Source organism: Dermacentor silvarum, chromosome 7 (genome assembly GCF_013339745.2).
Source record: "Dermacentor silvarum isolate Dsil-2018 chromosome 7, BIME_Dsil_1.4, whole genome shotgun sequence".
In the NCBI taxonomy this organism is placed as follows: Eukaryota; Metazoa; Arthropoda; class Arachnida; order Ixodida; family Ixodidae; genus Dermacentor; species Dermacentor silvarum.
In genome coordinates, this window is record NC_051160.1 from 69,192,430 (window position 1) to 69,212,070 (window position 19,641).

Genomic DNA, 19,641 nt, shown 5'->3' on the forward strand with positions numbered 1-19,641 from the left:
ACGAGTTATCCTTCTTATCTGGGCGTCTTATTTTGATATTAACAGGTTTAGTTGACTGTTCATATATATTGCGAAAGATTTCAACAGTTTTCTTGTATAAGCTGATATGATCCAAATGTAAAAAGGAACTCCAGTTAACATTACGAATTAATTGGTCTACTTTTTGTTATCTAAAACAGAACCTTTAAGAATACCTGCATCAGTTCCATGATCACTGGACATAATTGCAACCGTTACAAAGTAATGATCGGCTAGTTTTGCTTGATAACTCCGGAAACATATTGCTGCTTTTGGAAGCGAATTATATGTGGTCAATGCATGACTTTGTTATATTAGGACCTAAGTGTTCTTCTCTTGTACATTCATTAATTGTACTAACAAGTCCAATTCTGCTAGCAAATTGAGGTAATCAGCGGTGATACTTTTCGTCTCTTTCATAATATCTATGTTAAGGTCCCCCGCAATAATGAAGTGCTTCTCATTCATGTATTTATGGAAAAAAGTATACAGCTCATCTAGAAATGCACTGGCATTCATATTCGGTGGCTTATATATTGCGCATAAAGTGTACTCTATATTTTCTTTCGAAATAGACAGAGTGACCATCTCTGCATGAATAAAACTAACATCAATTCTATTCGTCATCCACACATATTTTATGAACACCATAACACCGCCTCCTTTACGACTTTCGCGGCACAGTGCATATTGAGAATACCCAGCCAAGAAAAATGCACATTTTCTCGACGAATCTATATTAACTTCGGTCAAAATAATAACATCAAACGGAACCACAGCAGTCTTGAGCTTCAGTCCCAATTCATCCCAGTATTTGTTCAAGCTTCTGATATTAACATGTAGCAAACTAAGTTCGTGGTTCAATTGTGCTTCACTTTTAGCAGTTTCTACACGAATATTCCAGTCACGAAATGAGTCAAAGGATGCCATTACGCTAGTTTGCCGAGGTCTCTTTCTGAGTAGACACTAATTACCGATGCACCTTCACTTTTCTGGACAAGGATTTTCCCGTTGCTCACCCAGACAAATTTGAATCCTCGATCTTTTGCAAGCTTCTTGCATTCCGAAAGCAGCATTTTCTGAGCCCTTGTCAGGTTTTCATTTATGTAGATTTTGTCTGCCCGCAGCACGTGCTTTTTCGCCAGCCACATGTCCCTTGTGGTCTGGTCCACAAAGCGAACAATAATCGGCGCAATCTTATCTTTGTGCGCCTTAAGCCGACGCAATGCTTCTATCACCTGTCGCTCCGGTGACTGAATGTTCAGCTTTACGCTGAGATCAGCCAGAACTTGGTAAAGGTCCTGATTAGGGGCTTCAGGTATCCCGTGTATTTCTACGTTTCTGCGCCTTGTGTATTGTTCAGCGCTTTCGACACAGTCTTTCAACCTGGCAAGCTCAGTGTCCTTTTCAGTCAACTTCTCAGTTAGTTCCTCAGTTGTTTTCTTTAGTTTAGCTATTTCATTTTCCTGATCAGCAATCTTTGATAAGAGTTCGTCGTACTTGGAAGCAAGCAATTCCATTGATTTTTCAACTGCCTCTGTGATTGAGTTCTGTTTGTCAACCTTGCCTTCAAGGGTTCCCAGTCGGCTCAATATTTCGGCAAGTTTCTGGCTCAAGCCTTCAATCAGAGTGTTCACAGAGGCTGTGGTCCTTTCGTTTTGCCTTGTCTCGTTGTCACTTTCACTATTTGATGCATCGTCATCTTTTTTTCTCACCTTAACTATTACAGTTTAGTATGGGCCACAATGACTAAAACAAACATAAATAAAGTTCTCGTATTGCAAAAGAGAATTGTTCGCATAATCGCCAATGTTGATAATACAACGTATTCTAAGTATGCATTTGAAGCACATAACATTGTCCGAGTCAATCATTTGTATAACTTTAAGTTGTTACAAAAAATGTATTTTTCGACGGCATCCGTTGCCGAGTTTTATTCTACTGTGGCATCTTTGGACATGCGTCGTGCCAACGTAAACACAAGAACTACTAATACATGGAATATACCTCGTTTTCGCACTAATTATAAATTACAAATGTTATTTTATAACCTGTCCCATGTTCTAAACACGTATAAACATACAATAGGATACACCAAAGCTGTACTGCGGAAATATTTTGTTGAAATGTGATTTTATGCCCTCGGCTTGTAGATGCCGCATGTTTTGCTTGATTATTACTATTACTATTTCTGAACATATGTATGACCATTTCAGCGTTCTCATTTTCGATTTTATTGTTCGAATTTTGTGCAAAGACTATTAGACTCTCTATGCATAAATAGTGAATGTTCTCTTTATTGAATGTGACTATTGTATGTGTGTTTGTTGAAGATTTCCTGTACCACTCATGTGCTACTGCTTGTATGGGTTTTCTGGACACAGTCAAGCTGCGCATGCAGCTTTTTGCCAGAAAACCCACCAGTTCAAACCTGGAAAATAAACTTATACTTTCTATTTCCTTGCAGGCATCACACTTCCAAGTTGATAATTCTCTAGGTCTAAGGCTTTTAAAAGCTGACTTAGTTGTTCCTGTGCACTTGCCCAAGTTGAAAGACTTTTCACATTTACTACATGTTAAAAACGTAGTTTATTTTCCAATACTCTTCGAACAAGAAAAACATTGTTGAGCCATTACTGATTACAAAAAAGTGCAGTCCAGTGGAGCATAGAGCTGGAAAAATGTCACTTACCTAAGAGCACCAAGACAAACAGTTAGCCCAGCAATCGATGCTCCACCGGACTGCAGAGAGTAGCCTTTCGCTGCTTCCTTTTATAGCGCTCAGATCCCATGGTCCGTGACGTCAGTTCCACTGCAGGCGGTGACGGCGAAGTTATCTGTCGTTGCTTCGGTGCCTCTATCTTGTTGCCTTGATACGGCCGTCCAGCAGGATCATCAGATCAGGAAGGGGCACGTCGGCGCCTAAGAGCAACAAGACAAGCAGTTAGCCCAGCATTCGATGCTCCATCGGACTGTGAAATGCTCTATTTAAAGCTGTGAAAGGAACAATAAACACATTACCTCAAAATATAGCCCTATTTGGACAGAATATTTGCATATCCCGTTAAAATTGTTTCAAGACTTTATTATTCAATAGCCCTTGCTCCTTACGGACTGGAAACAGCGAGGCTAACAGGTAACCAGCGCAGTTTCCAGTACGCGCCTGCAACCTCCTGCGTGAAACAGTTCGTTTACCGCACATTCAGTCATAGCAGTATAGCATGCGTCTCGTCCAGTGCGACCCAGCTTCTTACAGTGACCTAACCGGCGTCCGAATGACTCCACGCGAATGCCAGATTCCCAGTGCGATCCAGGGGCTTGCTTTTATCATAGGGAAGCAAGTATATGTTTCACTGCGTTAGCATTCTTCGTGTACCTCACGTACTTTACGGGGGCTATCTACCAGTGACCCTGGTAGACAGGCTTTCCCGTCTACTAGGGTCACTGGGTAGTCAGTGGTCGAATAATTGGCGAACGGGGCTGCTGTGCTGAAGTAACAAGCTTCTAAACCAGCCAACGGACGAACTTTGTTTACTGAGTACGTGCTAATGTGTACATACGCGCCTCTCTTCAGCGAAGCTCTTTTCACACTGACATGGGTCCCTATTGGTGCCCGATTGGGTAGGCACCGTTGTTCGACCAAACTCTTTGGCGCTGACTTGGATAGGACTGGGTACGCGTCATTCGGCTTGGGGTGATCGTCAATGAACCTTTTTGATGCCAAATTGGGTCACATGGTATGTGCCATTAGGTGTGAGCCGCTCTGCAATGGACGACTTGATATGTGTGTTTATAGAGAACATGCTGCTGGCCTACCAGATTCACTGGGCTTCTTCCACTGGTCGTCTGCCCATTCTTGCACCTCAGAATGAATGTGGCGCTGTGGCTGAAGGGGTATGAAAGCCTAAATATATTTGTGTAGCATTTCTCCGTGCATAGACAACGCATCAGAATTTTGCCTTCGACAAGCGTTGTACACCGATTTCTTCCTCGGGACAGCTGAAAGCTACAGATGCCGCGGCTGTGCTAATATCATCTGCTACTGCTGCTACCTCGCTAAGTCAAACAAGCTTTGCGCAAGTTATATTTATATATTGCGTTGGATGTGTGTGTTTTAATCAAGTCAGAAAGTTTGATGCTTACAGTATAGCGGCCCTGTCGAAAACTTATGCCAGTGTTGCACTTCGCATATTCTCAGCTGCTTCATAAAGTAAAAAAAAAGATCACGTCCTCTGTGCAAGTGCTAGTCGTTAGTCCCATGATGTGAGCGGCGACTGTTTCTACCATATTAAAATAGAGTGTGGCTAACAGCAGAAGACGTAGAAAAGATCATGATTATGCGAAGGCTAAACTAGAGTATATACAATGAATCCTCATGAATGTGAAGATGAATCAGCATGCTTGTGCACGGGAACGGGAAACTACGGGAATTCAGTAAAAAGTAAAAAAAGCTCCGCAACAACAAGCAGTCACAAAAAAAAACTCGAGGCCATTTCAGCCTTCAAACACGCGTCACTAGTTATCCTTGCTCTAAATCTACAGAAAGATGTTTCCTACTCTTGGACCACTAGCAGAGACCCTTGATGGCCTTGACGCCTGAGTTAGCTTATGAGGATTTATTGATCTGGTGGTTGCTGATAAGCGCATGTATTACTACCTAACGCATGTGGTTTAAAGGATGTTCCACATTCGAGGCCATGACATTGAGTTGCGGTGTATAACGCTATCAAAGCTAATCCTTGCCCACAGCATCATCATCATCAGCAGGAGCCGCCCATATTTATGTTCACTGCAGGACGAAGGCTTTTTCCTGAGCTCTCCAATTACCCCTCTCTTGCGCTAGCTGATTCCAACTTGCATCTGCAAGTTTGATAAGTTGAACACACCACCTAGTTTTCGGCTGTCCTCGACTGGGCTTCCCATCTCTTAGCATCCATTCTGTAGCTCTAATGGTCCACCGGTTATCCATCCTACGCATTACATGGCCTGCCCAGTCTCATTTTTTCTCTTAATGTCAATTAGAACATCGGCTATCCCCATTTGCTCACATACTTCAATGCTAAAGAAAGTGCACGGCAGGATGGCGGCCGTGGTAGCCTAGTTGGTTTAGCACTTAACGGCTTAGATGTAGGTGTGGTTGCCACTTGTAGCGAGATGTTTTTTACAGCGTAAGCTGTTATGGGCTCATTCCAATGGTCGTTGTGGTTGGCGATGTTGTCCGCTGGATCCGCGGATGTCCCTCGCAGCTATCGCTACGAACGAGAAAAAAACAAATGCCCAGTAAATGCCGGGATCAGCCCCGGGCCCCCTGCGTGTGAGTCAACTATTCTACAACTTAGTCATGCCAGCGCTTGCTATCTAGCACTGGAAACACGTTTTATAGACGCGTCCAACTACACAGTGTGACACACGGTGTCAGATGCGTGCATTGTAGCGTCGATACGTGCCCACTTTGCATTGTAGCTGCATATTATTACACAAGGTGGCAAGCCATTTTGCACTTTCATAGGCTTCGTTATAAGTTAGATAGAGAAAGGTCGAGAAAAAAAAATTGGGAAAAGGAGATGCATTCAAAAATACTAGAATGAAAAACAGCCTCAGCCGAGGAGCAGCGGTGGCTTCAGTGAAGCGTGCTCGTCTCGCACCGCGGCGGCCCGGTTTCGGTTCCCACCCTGACCGAAATTTACCAAGTTTTCTTTAAAAGTCAATGATATACTTTGTTTACAGGAGCCTTACTGAGAAATGTGACGGCAATCCTATCATTTTTAGATGGCGTCGGCTGAGTTTCGCCAAGGTGACTGCAAGTTCATTGCAAGGCTGCAAGGTAACCGCCAAGGACACCAGCAGCATTGACACCTAAGGATTTCGACTTAAAAGCCGACAAGTTACTAAGAATTCGTAACCACTAAGCAGCCTTTCTGCTGCCAGCTTAAGGCCTTGTGGTCAATGCACTCGTCTTATATGATTCTTAAATAAATAGATTGATGTGTGCGGGGCCAAAACTATGAGGTTAAGGCTCCGCTCGTCAATATTACAAATTCGTCTCTTGTCAGCTGCACGAAACAGCACTCACGATTACGACATATAGGCCCAGAAGCCGAGCGTTAGCTGCTTGATGCCACAATTATACATCATTGTTATTTAACAATGCGGCGTGTCTGAAAACATAATAAACAAACTTTTAAGTCCGTTTATGAACGTAATCGTCAGGAGCAGGACTTAATTTTAATCATGCTTGTTCAGATAGCTGCATGCCAGGAACGCGATGTATAAGGAGGGCACTTTGCTCTTGTGCCGCTGTTGTCACAGCTAAGGAAAATTAAGCAATCGTAAGCTAGTGTAAAACATGTGTGTAAAAATAAAAGCACTGTATCCGTCCAATTATTCATCGGAAACAGCACTACGGACGAGACAGAATAAACATCTGGATTTAGCAGTGATAGCAAAGTATGAAAGTTCTCTCGGTGGTTGCTTGTCGGTGCAATCATCTTGCGTCTAAGGAGCTCCAGCGGCGCGGTCAATAAGAATTTGGTCGAGCAACGTAGCTAATCAGCAACGAAAGCCGACCGGGTATCATGGAAAGCGCAGTTAAGATTGCCCAAAGGCTGCCACTGCACATTTGCCGCAACACGAACTTATCGGTGCTGGCAAGGCGCCTCTACCGTTATGCTCTATATAGTTTCACGATAGGCGACAAGCTTCAGAATCTTTCTGCTGCAGACGCTGCGGCCGTTTGCCTTTCGAGGGAGGCCACCAGACTTGAAAACTCGCAGCGTAATACTCGGTTTGACGGTTTGGCAATGAAGTAAGTCAATTTGATCATTCATAACTGGGCATTTTGAAGCAGTTGATTTAACGCTTCCATTACAACAATTGATCTCACTCTAAAGAACAAAAAAAATTGTTTTGTAAAACAAGCGCGAGGTGTTTTAGGCTATTTAAGTAGACTAATGAAGTGCTGGAAACATACATTTATCAGCGATAATCTTTTCAGCAATATGTTTATGATGATAAAACAATACGTTAATTTCGACAAAGCGCTCGTGTAAACACGGGAGCCCTTGCCACTGCGAAAAATATATGCTGTCTCTTCTGTCTGATCAACTATCTTCTCATTCTGCATAAAAAACCCAGCTGTACTAGTCACATTTGAAATGTTTGAAAAGAAATAGTGCCACTTTTTACACTTTGCTGCATTAGTTACAGGGAAGGCTGGCATCTTCTAGCTAAAGACTCCGGTATTGACAAAGTTTGACTGTTCTATAAATAAAAGAAAGTTTGGGCTACATTGACTGTGTTCTGCATCGACAATGTGAGTTAATCCTACGATCAGCTAATGAGTTTCTGAATCGCGCGAAACTAGATTTTCTATTGTTGCCAAATATGTCATTGTTCGATAACTGTAACTTTACGATTGCACTTTCTGCACTTTGATAGTGTATTAGCGTGATGGACATACACGCCATATATGCCACAAGGGTAGCTGTTCGAAAGGTCAGTGATGTAGCATGGCGAATCTTGTGAATTTCTGCTTTACAGGAACTATGTAAAGATCGGACCAGCGACAATTCTGGCTGTAGTCGCCTATTTGACATTTTGTGCTTCAACGCTCTATGGGGCAGGTGAGGAGATGTTTACAATTCTTTTCGCATAAGCTGACTATTGGTCACAATAGATGGAGCTGTTGTGGTTCAAATCGCGGTGGACAATGTGCAAGGGAGATAAGCCCACCGAACGCAAAGGCGAATTCTAATAGCACGGAAGAATGAGAATTTGCCTGCTTTAGTCCCTGCCGATAGATATCCGTCAGATTTACAAGTGCCGTGGAAAATTTATAATCTAGGTCAGGCGAGAAGTGACACCTGAAGACACGTCTGAAGTTAGTGGTTTGCACTTGCTCTTTAAGCATTGACCCGGATGAATGACGCTGAGAACAGCGAGTGCTAACATATTACACAAGTCATACGCAACACTTGAGAATAGCTCACGCGTATTTATACAAATTTCGCGAATCATGTGATTTGCACTTGAGAAAGAAAATATTTTGTCTGTAGGGTGTCGGTTGTTCCCCTTATACCTCCTGTCGTTTCTGAACCGGCTAAGAAATGACGGCTCATCAAATTTCACAAACATACGTGGGTTTCTGCAACCGTGAAAGTGCATGAGAACACTGTAGTGAAAATGTAGAGTTTCAGTTTTTACGGAAAAATACTTTGTGTTCGGGAGCTCTCATAAAGCATCAATCGTACAATTTGTTCCTGAAGAAAATTGCCATAAAGGTCTTAACATCGTATTGTATAAAACCCATAAAAGTATAAATGCGTGCACATTTTGAACTAACCGAGAATGTTTGATTCGAGTGCTTGCGAACAAAGGTAGTCTGAGTCATAGGTTTGGCTGAAAGTATTTCGACAAAGGAAATTGTCCTTGCTGGAGGAAGCGCTGCTTTCCATCCCAGGCATTATCCCCCTATCTTCCAAGAGTGAGGAGGATGAGCAGCTACAAAAATAAATTTCGACAGAATTCAACCACGACGCTATCGAAATAAGCGAATGGCCCAAACGGTTCGCGTAAAGGCGCGTACTGTAGCAGGGTTCTTCTCTCGGGCTTTTGTCTCGACATGTGGCAGCATAGAGGGGCTCACTCGGGAAGTACGGGCGACTGTTCAGAGAGTAAACCATGGTGTTCGCTGGGGTGTGCGAAGACTGTGATTTACTTCCTCTCTACCCACGGGCATCCAGGCCACGTCAGGCTGAAGCCTTGGGGTACTGAGCTTGAGGAATGCGCACCACAGGGATGGAATTACACTCAGTAATCGTTTTTTTTAAATGACGAGTGCCGTGAACTAGGTTAGTCGCACATTTTTAGTTTCCGCTACATTCGAAATTCGGTCACAACTTGAGGCTGAACAATTTTTTAGATTGGCTATCATTTTAGACTGCACTGTTTTCAAGATCGGCCCTTATTTTTGGTTGCTATATAGCCGGAAAAGAAACTAGTGTGACAATTCCAAGACTGGTGTTCGCTTTATTAGGCTGAGGGTTGAGTAAAGGGAATAGAAATGCTCCTTTGAAGCGGTAAGCTGTTAAGCGAGAGAGAGAAATGAAGCGCACCTTTGCGAAAAGTAGACAAGATTGTGGACATTCGCGTTAACCTAACATGGATGCCTTGTATAGTTCATATGGTGTCTAAAATTTAACCTTGTGATAACGTCGAACGATTTCGCTTCTTTGATAAGGTGATTACATTTGTTTCTTTCAAACTACTGCATTTGCTTGTTATAAGGTGTGATATTTTATTTTTGTTTTTCGGAATTTTTAAGTGTCGCCAATTTGCAGATAACATAATTCTAGTACTTGAGCTGGGATATGGAGAGAGGCGGTCATTACTTTCAGGTATAAATGAAACACATATTCAACTAATTAGAAAACTAACTAATTCAGTTCATAATTATTCACTATGCGGCACATATTGCAGTTAAATAATTGTAGCTGGTAAGTTTGCAAGATATATCCACTTTAATTGAATCTCCAGGATGACACCAGTTTCGATATATGCGCTACCAAGTTCGCCGTAAAAATGAAATGTTGTTCCACTCACTTTATTAACAAAACGCTCTTTTATGCATTCAAACGCAAAAGTAACTCAAAACGCCCGAGTATTTCGTCTCAGACATTGGGTAAGAATATTTCGAAACCAGTGTTATCCTGGCGATGCCTTTTGGAAGCTCACCAGCTATAATTTATAAATCGGCAATATGTGCCGTAAAGCAATTAATTGCGTCGTTAATCTGAAATTTTTGTTAATTAGTCAAAGATGGGTTTTGATTTCTCGGGCTTGTAATATCCGTTTTTACCAACAATGCAGCTTGAAGACAAGAATTATGCTTTCTGTTAAGGCGATTTTTAAGAATTCCTGGGAAAATAAACATAATCAACTTGTAAATAAATGACGCTCTTGTTTATTTTTCTATGTCAAATCACAGATACATGTGATTTCTCTGGTCTCCGTCTGGACAACGAAGTTGCCCGAGTGCTGGCCAGGCTCCCTGAAAATCACGTGCCTGGTCCACTGGAGCTTCAGCCGTACGGGCCTGGACTTGAAGTGGCTGGATTCTCTTTGAAGGGCCTAAACAAACTCCGTCTGTACGGACCCCTGTTTCCGTACTGCATCAACGGAAGCCGCTTGCTACAACTAGACTTCGTCAATGATGGTGACATCGTCTTATCGTTGCCATGGAAGGCTTGCTCAGGGCACGAAGGCCGCTTCAGCGTTCGTGCTATGTTCTCCCGATTCACCGCCCAATTCCGCATCGTCGAGTCTTCTGACGAAGGCGTGAAGCTTGAACCAATGGGTCGCATTGTTCCTGTCGCAACAGAAGGCCTTCGCGTTATTGTCGATGGTGCCGGTACTGAGGTGCGCTCCGCGTTTCAAGTGCTGAGCGCACTTTTCCCTAGCCTAGTCAATGAAGTGTGGTACTCGCAGTTCGCGCTGGAATTTCACAGAGCCTTGCGTAAAGCGATCGAGTGATTGATGTTCCAGACAAAATTAAAAGCCACTACACCAAAAGTACCACGTGATACACCCGCTGAAGCACGCCCCTTAAGTGGATGATTGCGCAGTCTCCTTGTACTACAATAAAATGGCAAAATGTACATGGATTTGTGAAACCTGTCGCTCTCTTTAATGAAGCAGATTGTGTTCTTATATATATATATATATATATATATATATATATATATATATATATATATATATATATACAGTGCCTGATTTGCTAAAATTCATGAGTACTAGGGAGAGAAGTTGCACATAACCTTAGGCCAGCAGGCATGTCCTCACAAATTAATAGAGGCTGCAGCCAAACAGATAAAGGGTCTATGTAAAACGAATTAGGTACTTTTTATTTTGCAACACTATGACTATAAGGTCTAGAAAACGTTAAAGCCGAGTTTCAAATATATCCTGAAAGAACTAGAATAGTCAGAAAATCTATAGTGAAAGTAAAAGTGCGCCATGTTTGCAGTGATGCGCATGAAATTGTTGACGTGTCTGGTTTATAGAGGAGCTAAACTCAAGTTGCCACAACCTCATGCTCTGTGTGTTTATTGGCATGCTTCAAGTACTTGTAAATTTGTCCCACCGCTCTTTGCAAACTGAAAGGCTGCAGCAATTTTATAACTTGAGGTAACAAGGGCCATGCTATGGGTGAGTAATACAGAAAGTTTGAAGTGTGTGGGTAAGTACACTTATTGCGACAAATTACGTATTCAGTTGTTTCGTAGCTTTACAAACGATTTTCCGACCAAGGTACAAAGTTCGCCCAATATGTTGAAAGAAGCCAACGTGCTACAACATTTTTGGAATACAAGAGAAATATTATGACTGATGTGTAAGGAATGCTTCAAGAGTGTCAGTAAAAAACGTTCGTTTTAAAACATTCCTCAAAACGCGCTCGAAAGCATTATACAGCTGTTATCCGCCGTGTTTCACAGAGTACTACACGAACTGTGCGTGCCCATGATATCATATTTGATAGAAACAGCGCCCATATTAAGAGTGAAACGCGGAGAAAGTGCAACGTTTCTGGCTTAATTACGATCGTTTCTAACATTTGATGAATACTGCTTTTTTTTACTTATTTTCATGCTGTAAGTGAGCTTTGATATAGATTTCCACGGTGTCCTCGGTTAAATAAACAAGTCTCCTTGTTTATATTTAGGGAAAATAAGGTGCATGTTACGGGTGCAAACTAACGAATATGTGTGGTTTAGCTAGTGTCTTAGCAGTATATTAGGTATTCATACACTACGGTATTTTGCAGGTGCGTTCCATGAACAGCGCAGAACTTCCGGATATCCGGAAGTTTGCCGGCGCTTGTAATTACTCAGATATTTTTTTTGCATTTCGCCTAATTATTTAGGTGGTCTAAATAATTAATCAAGTTCTCAGATATTATACTTAGATGAAACGTTGCAGCGAGGAAATTGCAGAGCAACTTGAAAGCTCCTGATGCAGCTTTCTGTTGCTCAATACGTGCTACATAAAAGCGCTTTTCCCAGCCTGACACAAACCTGCGAATACACTCAAAGTGCTTTGAGTGGCCAGTCGCGCGGCAATCTTGCATCCTGTTTGGTCGTTTTTACGGTCGAAACGTGCATACAGTGCTTGTTCAAATAAGTTTGTTCAGCGTAAAGAAGAAGCACCTGAATTGGCACTCGTGCGCATCAGCGAGCAGCAGTGCACAAATGCACGACAGTACAAGCTTCTCCGTAGAGAATTTGAGTAGAAACTTAATAACCAAGTCGTCGGAGACTAAGCAGAGCACGCGGTAGACTGAGGGTGGCGGTGGTAATAAACAACAGTTTTATAAAGAGCACAACACTGAATATTACAGTAATCCAGGTAATTAAAAAAGCGCTTCTAGCCTTAGCGAACGGTCCAGGATACACGGCGGGCCATCGTGCACATTTGAACTCTGGTTAACTTGCGAGTTTGTGCGGGCAGGTAGACAAAGTTTCCCTGTACTATCGGCTCTCGCGAAACAATTGGAAGCGTCTGGGTGTCGCTCTAGGCTGTCCAGAGAACCTTGAAAGCTAAGTCATTGCCGACGATCCTGCAATGGCCGTGGAGTAATTGAAAATTGATGTTGCGGCTTTTCTTTTCCAAGGCGTGAAGGTTTCTCTTCCTAATTTTGGATGCCATCTGCTCGTATGTTTTGTGGCGTAAAGTGGAGGGATAGGGATTTCGTCTAATATGTTAGGAACGCTCACGGTGCAACAGTTCGTTGGCGTAGTTCATCCTGCACTCCGTGCAACACGTACGTTTCCTGCACACATTTCACTCGTTTGCTATAGGTAAAAAGTACTGAACGCGTCTCTGGTAGAGTTGCACTCTTGGTTCAGTAAGCAGCCTGCTCAGACATCCACATTCGGTGAGGGCGACGGAATGTTTGGTCATGTTATTGCAGACGGCTGAAGACGCGGCACATGCCAGTTTTGTTGCGCTTTTCCTTGGGGTTGCACGAAGCCGCGCTGCGCCTGTGATCATGTGACACGGATATCTTATAAAACCAGCTTAACAAAGAAAACAGCGGCCGTGGATCGGAGGTCTTGATAAGGAAGCCATAGTGGAGGCTTACTTCATTCTGGCTTGAAAGGAGCTAATAATTAGAGCACAACTTCTTCAAGGTATATTCTTATACTTTCAAAGTTCTCCAAGTGAATACGTTATTTCAAGCGCTTGGCTCTCAGTGGAAGGATGGTGAGTCGCATACCCAGAAGCTCATGTATTATTAGCTTGTTCCGGTTAGAATATTGTTGTTGTTTGTTTTTTTTTTTGCCGATGGACGCAAACATTCGTTGTATACATTCCCCCATGCAATGCGAAAACTTGCGGAATACCGCAGATCTCTCTGTAAACCTGGTATTTTCGCATAGCCTTCGTACATCAATGACAATAACCAACATCTCTTCTCACCCACCGCGGTAGCACAGCATCTATCATGTTCCGCTGCCAAGCACGAGGTCGAGGGATCAAATCCTGGCCGCAGCGGCCGCATTTCGATGGGGCGAAATGCAAAAACCCCCGTGTCCCGTGCATTGGAGGCACGTTAAATATCCCCTAGTTGTAAAAATTAATCCGGTGTCCCCCATTATGGCTTGCCTCACAATAAAATCGCGGTTTTGGCACGTAAAACCACAGAAATAAATTGAATGTCTAGTCAAAATCTTTCATCAAATTCGTAAAATTGTCACATGCTAAATCTGACAAAGTAGCAGATGTGGCAAAACATTTACCTAATAGGGTATTTTTATTGCCTGTATTATATATTTGTTGTGGGAATGCTCACATTGCCTGAACGATGAAACATGCACTTTTTTGACACATGAACAATTTCTATATTTGTGATGTGGTCCCGTAAACCTGACAGTAAATGTTGAGAAGGTGAAGTGACTACACTGGGCACTTTTTGTTCTTGCGAATAGTATTTGGTTTCCCAGCAGATGACTAGTCCATACAATATAAGCTTCATGCAAATGTGCAAATGAAATATGCTGTCTACATTTATGCCCTGTCCAGGAATTAGATACCTCTCGTCATCGTCGCTAGCGAGTGAGGAACTGTCGTGATATTCCGTGGGGAACGATTTTAAACGTTTGCATCAGTATACCAATTTTTATGCACAACAAAACGTAGGACTAACAATATTCTGCAGCAAACTTTTGCTATGGCAGAAGCTGCGGCCACTTACTGTCATAGGGAAAGTTAAAGTAACCAAAAACAGGATTGGAAGTATATGTCATAGAAATGTAACGTACACATGGCAGATGCGCAATTTTAGGCAGTTGAAGCCTTTTTAGTGTTACTGTCCAAGATACGATTTGTAATCGTCATTTTGCTATTACAGCAGCTTTATTATGATGACACCCGTAAAAATACAGCAGTAACACAATTACACAAGTTTTAGGCGGTCACCTTTTGTTCTCTATTTCCAAACGGAGTATTTCGAAAGATATAAAGGCGGAAGATTGTCTTGGAGGACATTACCTGGCACAACCGCTGTTAAAATGTTTTACGCGATGTATTTTGGATAATGCAACTAACGACAATCACTACTATTTTTTAGGATTTACAGAAAATGTATGCATGTTCAGTTTTGCAATAGCGCGTATCATGTTATTTTCTTAATATGATAATTACATTACGTGGTATTAGGGAGCTGTAGGTGACGTTTTTTAGCACACTTTTCCTGGGAAATTCTTGCGGAAGTGCGCACTGATACTACAATGAGCGTTTGGCTACGTCACTGAGTCCAACCGCGTCTTGGTAAAATCATACCCTTTCTGCTTGCAGATTCTGCGTGCGACCTGAACGGTGTAAATGTGTGTGCTGCCATTGCAAAGCTCCTCATCAAGTTTGCTGAACACGATTTGGTTGGTTACGAAGAATTTCAGCCTGTTTTTGCTGGCCTGGATGTAGGCGGCATCACTGTGAGTGGACCTCACAAACTACAGCACACTACCTTCATTCACAAACTTCACAAACTTCACAACTACCTTCATTCCCCTACTGCGTCAATGGTACGTGCAAAATTCAAGTCGACATAATCAACAAAGGCGACGTCGTGTTGACAATGCCCTAGAGGCACTGTTCCGGAAGTGAAGGCGTGATAAGACCTCGCTCATCTATATCACGTTTCACGATCCTGTTCGACGTCGAGGTCGATAAGCACGGGCAGGACGCGAGACTTTCCCACACGGCACCTACGAGCCCCGTGACAACTGACACCATGCGACTTATAGTGCATGGTGCTGGACCGACCATCAACACAATGGCTCCTATAAGTGTGCTGTAGTTTGTGAAGTCCACTCACAGCGATGCCGCCTACATCCAACCGCGTCTTGGTAAAATCATGCCCTTTCTGCTTGCAGATTCTTTGTGCGACCTGAAAGGTGTAAATGTGTGTGCTGCCATCCTGGAGGTGTGGAATGCTCAGTTCTTTTACTCCTCGACTGGTGCTTTACGTGCAGCACTCGATTAGGTTTGTGGCTAGGTTTCCACCTGACTGACCAGAGAGTAACAGCCCGACCACCAACAGTGCAGGTACGACACAAAAATGACCACAATATAGGCAGTACGAATGTGTGTGTGCTCTGGAGGGTCGTTCTTTAAATAAATTACCTTTGGAATGACTTTGGACAAAATGTATTTTATTGTAACAAGCCTCCGCTTAGACAAAAGGCTAAGTCAGAGACATATGTAGCCTTGTTGAGGTATTGCACACAGCAGGAAAATGCGGCAGATCCAACGAGTTAGGAATCATGTACACCGAGCATTTGTGTGACTGCACAAATAGTGGAAACACGAGTTTGTGCTGATTGAATGTCGGCACAAAGTTATACGGAATGCATATTAAAGCATTCCAGCGAGGATACTGCAATGCCGCCAGGAAGTCGAGGTTTCTGGTTCATTTTTATGCTTTCCTTCGCACTGGCCGGCGCCGCCGCGGATACGTGGATGCGAGCGCCATCTGGTGGTGCTTCAAGGAACCCAGCAGCGCGCGTGGCACGCGTCTTCCGCTGTGATTGGTTGGCCTATTCGGTTAGAGAACAAACCGGCCACAGCGCCCACGGTCAGTAAACCCGGCGAGGCTCGCAAAAGCATCACCGGCCAACGTAACTGCAGACGCACGCTGCTCATTTATCTATGGGCACCGTTCACTGTTCAGATGGCGCTACGACATTTCATGTTTCGCCCCAGTATTGCCGACGCCGGCCGCTAGAGAGGCGATGAAAGTGATACGCCATTCCGAACGACAACGGCTTCCTTATCGTCGCTCGTTTGAGAGATATGCCCTGCGCTTTGACGATATCAAGCTCATAATTGTTCCCGCTGCTCATATCGATTGCGAACGAGTGCTATCATATGCAGAGCATGCGCACTCTGATATTTTCACAACTCGGACAGTCTTCTTTCGTGATAAGCGATCGAAAGTATCACGGCGAATGTATACAGCGTCTCTCCAGTTTTGCTGGTTTTGACACTGGCCGTTCCAAAGCTTCACTTGTAGTGGCGCATAGATCGCGCGCAAACTGCAATGCACGGTGCCTATAGGAAAATTACCTTACATGAACATTTCGTACATCAGGCTCGCCAGTCATCACTGTTACCTTCATGATTCAGAAAAAAAAACTAAAATTACTGTGACAACGGCTGCTCGATAAAAACGCACGAGGCACCCTGTGGCACCACGCCGACGCGGGTGGGCGTGCCCTGTGCACAGTGCCGCGTGCGTTCGCGCTACAAAACGCCACGAGCGCTACCGCTACCAAACCATGCTGCAACATGCTTTAGTTTTTTATAATGGTGATATTCATGCTGAATTCTTCACCTCCGGTCACATTTGAGCATGTCATCAAAAATGATGCGGCGCAATGTACACAGCACTGTGCTGTACTGCAACTGCTGCGTACCATCGTGTCCGGCCAGTGTAAGAAAAAATCCAGACTTGGGCAACCACAAAATTTGGTCCGGCGCTTAAATCCGGCAAATGTGGCTGTCGCATATTTATAAAGAAAGATCTGGTGGGAAAAGAAATTAGGTGGGTCCTCTCTTGTTTCTCCCTGTTGCATCTTTGAAGCCATTAGCAAGAGCAATACCAAGCGTTCTGTTCTTTGCAGGATTATAGCCTGCACTGACACTGTCTAGACCATAAATGAAGAATAATGTGTAAGGCCGCTAAATATGAATGATTTAATTTCGTTTTCCCTTTTCTTAGATGTCCCGCTATTGGCGACGCGCCCATTTCTTCTCGTATTGCTTTGTATAGGTGAGGGTGGGGGGTAAGGGTAAGAGCTCTTTAATGATGCATCCTAAATTGCACAGTATTCCTTAACAATGCTCAAGAAAAACATCTATACGAACATAGCAGATCACCAACAAAACTAGCAGTTTCGCCCTAAAGGCGATGCGTCGATTGCGGTTGCAAATTAGTGGACAGCTATACAAAGTAAGGATAGTAATTTGATCAACCATATAAACTTGTAAGCATTGGCATACTAACTAAATTAACAAGCATGGTGCCTGGTGCGTACAAGCAAACATGAACGCATCTCACTCGATGACCACGCAAACTGGCTGTTAAAGCGTTCGAGTGAGTCAGCACAGCAGCAGACTGCGTTTCCTTCCCACTTAGCGCCGTTGTGTGCGCGAACCTGGATTGGCGGCTCACCACCGTATGCTTTCACTCGCACATCCAGTGTACAGCGCGAGGCGACGATTTTATCGCCCGTGGACTTTATGCGGAACCTCACGATGACGGCGACAACGACAGCGACGACGATGACCTCGGCAGAATTTATTCCTAGAGTGTCCATATAATTGCTATCGCAATAAAATCATGCGCCATTCCATTGCTGTGAAGGTCAATTACTAGCTAGGCAGTTTAGCACACGACAGTGACGCACGACAGGTGACTGCAGAATTTAGACCAAAGGTATGAGCCAATTTTATTTCTTTTGAGCGGTGACGATAGGTTATCCCGAAGAAAAATACATGCACAGACACTTTTATCTTGATCGACAGCCTTAATTGATGGCATACATTGGCGTGGTAAGACTGCGGCCATTCCGGCGAGCTGGAGGAAATAGACACGCCCGACGGGACCGCCACCCGGCAGAAAGTAGACAGCGTGACGGGACCGTCACGCCGGGAGAGCAGAAAGAAACTAACCACGCAATCGCTTAGAACAACGACAAAGAGAGGGTGGTGCAAACGTACACGTGGCAGACGCGGGTCGCACAGCGGCAAATATTTGAGAAAACCTTCTTATATAGCTGGAAGTCTTCGGGTGTGGAAAATTGTGCGTATTGATAACTAATCTACCGAAAATGCATATCCAATGATGAGACGTGTCATGTTTTAGATAGAATGTAGTGATTTTGTTTCAGATTCGGGAGCTCAGTATTTTATACACGCATATTTGTTCATGGACACGAAAAAATCGACGGAACCTTAGTGCAAGAAGCTTCGCTGTAATACGCGTATACCGTAATGTATTAAACTAAATCTAAATTTTCTTGCCATCGCACTCAACAGCCACAACGCGGCCACCAAACTTCTTGGCCAACAGCGGCTGGCAATATGTACTTTAAACTGAAACACCTCTAAATTGCCCTGTCAGAGAGCTTTCACGCCATTTTAACTGTAATATCAGAATCACGTCCTAAAGCCCACGGAGCCGCACCAGCCCTCATTGTTAACCCTTTATTGACGAGGGTTGCCTACAGGAAACGTAGCAGAAAAAAATTGTAGCCCTTCCCCCGTCGAGGAAATTGGGGTAAGGGGAGCTTGGCGTGCGTTTCTTCGGTGTTCCTGCGAACGAATTGCGCTGACGAGTACCACGTTGTGCTCGAACCACAATCGGTCACTCGCACTGCAACTGGCTCCGAAGATATGGTTGAAAAAGACCGGTTGAAACCTGGCCGTCGCAGCAGCGAAGTTGGTGCTAGGTTGCCAACGCCTTCATCACCGTTGTTGTGTTCCTGGACGACGACGCAGACGTTTGGCCTCAACGTCGCGCTCCCTCAACTCGGGATCCGCGGCTTTTCGCTGACATTCCGCCTGGACTTCGGAAGCCCTCACGTTAGAATCGGCACGTCGAAGATGATCCCTTTTCCGAGCGCGTTCATTGCGGATGGATTTCCATGAAATTTCTTCTAAATTAAATCCGTCCGTTACGTAAGACAATGAATGGCTCATACCCCTTAAGCAATAGCCCAAACCCCCGTAAACGCGGCCTCCCCATTACGACGACAGCATAGAAGTGAAATTCTACGCTGGAATGATGAGCGGCAACGCAGCCAGCTGTGGAAGAAGACGACGACGACGAACGCCGCAGCAGTGGCACCAGCGCGTGCCGATCACCTGCGCAGCTGTGGGAGAAGCTGGGTTTTTAGCGTTAAATCACTGGCACTGGCTAGCGTATAAATACTTCGCTTGAAAAAGGATTTCCTTGCTGGGTTTCAGTGCTCAGTACAAAGTTTCTGACTAAATGTCTTCGTCGAACGCTGAATGACAGGCAGCAAGCGTCATTTGTTGGTCTAGAGTAGGAACAATAGG

General features: G+C 43.9%; 2 protein-coding genes across 3 annotated transcripts in view; both read left to right on the plus strand.

Moving 5' to 3' along the window:
- LOC119458168 (uncharacterized) overlaps window positions 1-19,641 on the plus strand; it is a 134,249-nt gene that overhangs the window by 53,955 nt on the left and 60,653 nt on the right. The gene's annotated exons all lie outside the window — the stretch shown is intronic.
- Window positions 6,730-10,679, plus strand: LOC119458170 (uncharacterized). The gene is made up of 3 exons (XM_037719999.2): window positions 6,730-6,823; window positions 7,558-7,640; window positions 10,004-10,679. The coding sequence occupies exons 1-3, from the start codon at window positions 6,819-6,821 to the stop codon at window positions 10,546-10,548; spliced, it is 633 nt and encodes a 210-aa protein (XP_037575927.1). The 5' UTR covers window positions 6,730-6,818; the 3' UTR covers window positions 10,549-10,679.